General features: G+C 42.3%; 1 protein-coding gene across 1 annotated transcript in view; it reads right to left on the minus strand.

Annotated features, from left to right (window-relative positions):
* Positions 1 to 572, minus strand: part of nbn (nibrin) — a 14,169-nt gene that overhangs the window by 7,835 nt on the left and 5,762 nt on the right. The window contains exon 7 of the mRNA XM_020607201.1: positions 103 to 294. Coding sequence (XP_020462857.1) covers positions 103 to 294 — 192 coding nt within the window. The remainder of the gene's footprint in view (positions 1 to 102; positions 295 to 572) is intronic.

The following is a 572-nucleotide window of genomic DNA, read 5'->3' on the forward strand; positions in this document are numbered from 1 at the left end:
GAAAGAGTGAGTTTTAGTATTCACAAATTGCCATCTAGACAGGAAAATCACCAAAACCCACTCTAAAGTGCTTTTGGACAGAATAACAGGAGTGTGAGTAAACCTTTGAACAATGTTCTTCACAGAGTTTACCCACTCTGTGCTGGACAGAGGCAGCAGAGGTTGGGAGCTGCCTGTTGTAACATCAACCACACAGCTCTGTGGAGACTCCAGCAGCTCCTGGGGCAGGGAGCCCTCCTTCAGCAGCTGGCTCCTGCCACCTCCAAAGGTCACGGCTGCACTCAGACGCTTCAGCTGCAAATGACACAGAAGAACAGCAACACTGAACTCCATGTAAAACTACAGAGACAGAGAAAGTGCCTGTGCGTCTACATTTAGTTGTATCCCAGTTAAAGCTGGTCCTCTTTTTGAAATGTTAGCATAATTTAAAGCTCAAGCCATTTAGTGAACCCATAAATATTTTAGTTAATATTAAAGAATTTGTTCCAGGGATTATTCTACACTTTTGTTAGACTCATGTACACTTGCAACATCACTGACTATGTAATTATAGTCAACAACAATTTACATTT

The sequence above is a fragment of the Monopterus albus genome, unplaced genomic scaffold (assembly GCF_001952655.1).
Source record: "Monopterus albus unplaced genomic scaffold, M_albus_1.0 scaffold84.1, whole genome shotgun sequence".
NCBI lineage: Eukaryota > Metazoa > Chordata > Actinopteri > Synbranchiformes > Synbranchidae > Monopterus > Monopterus albus.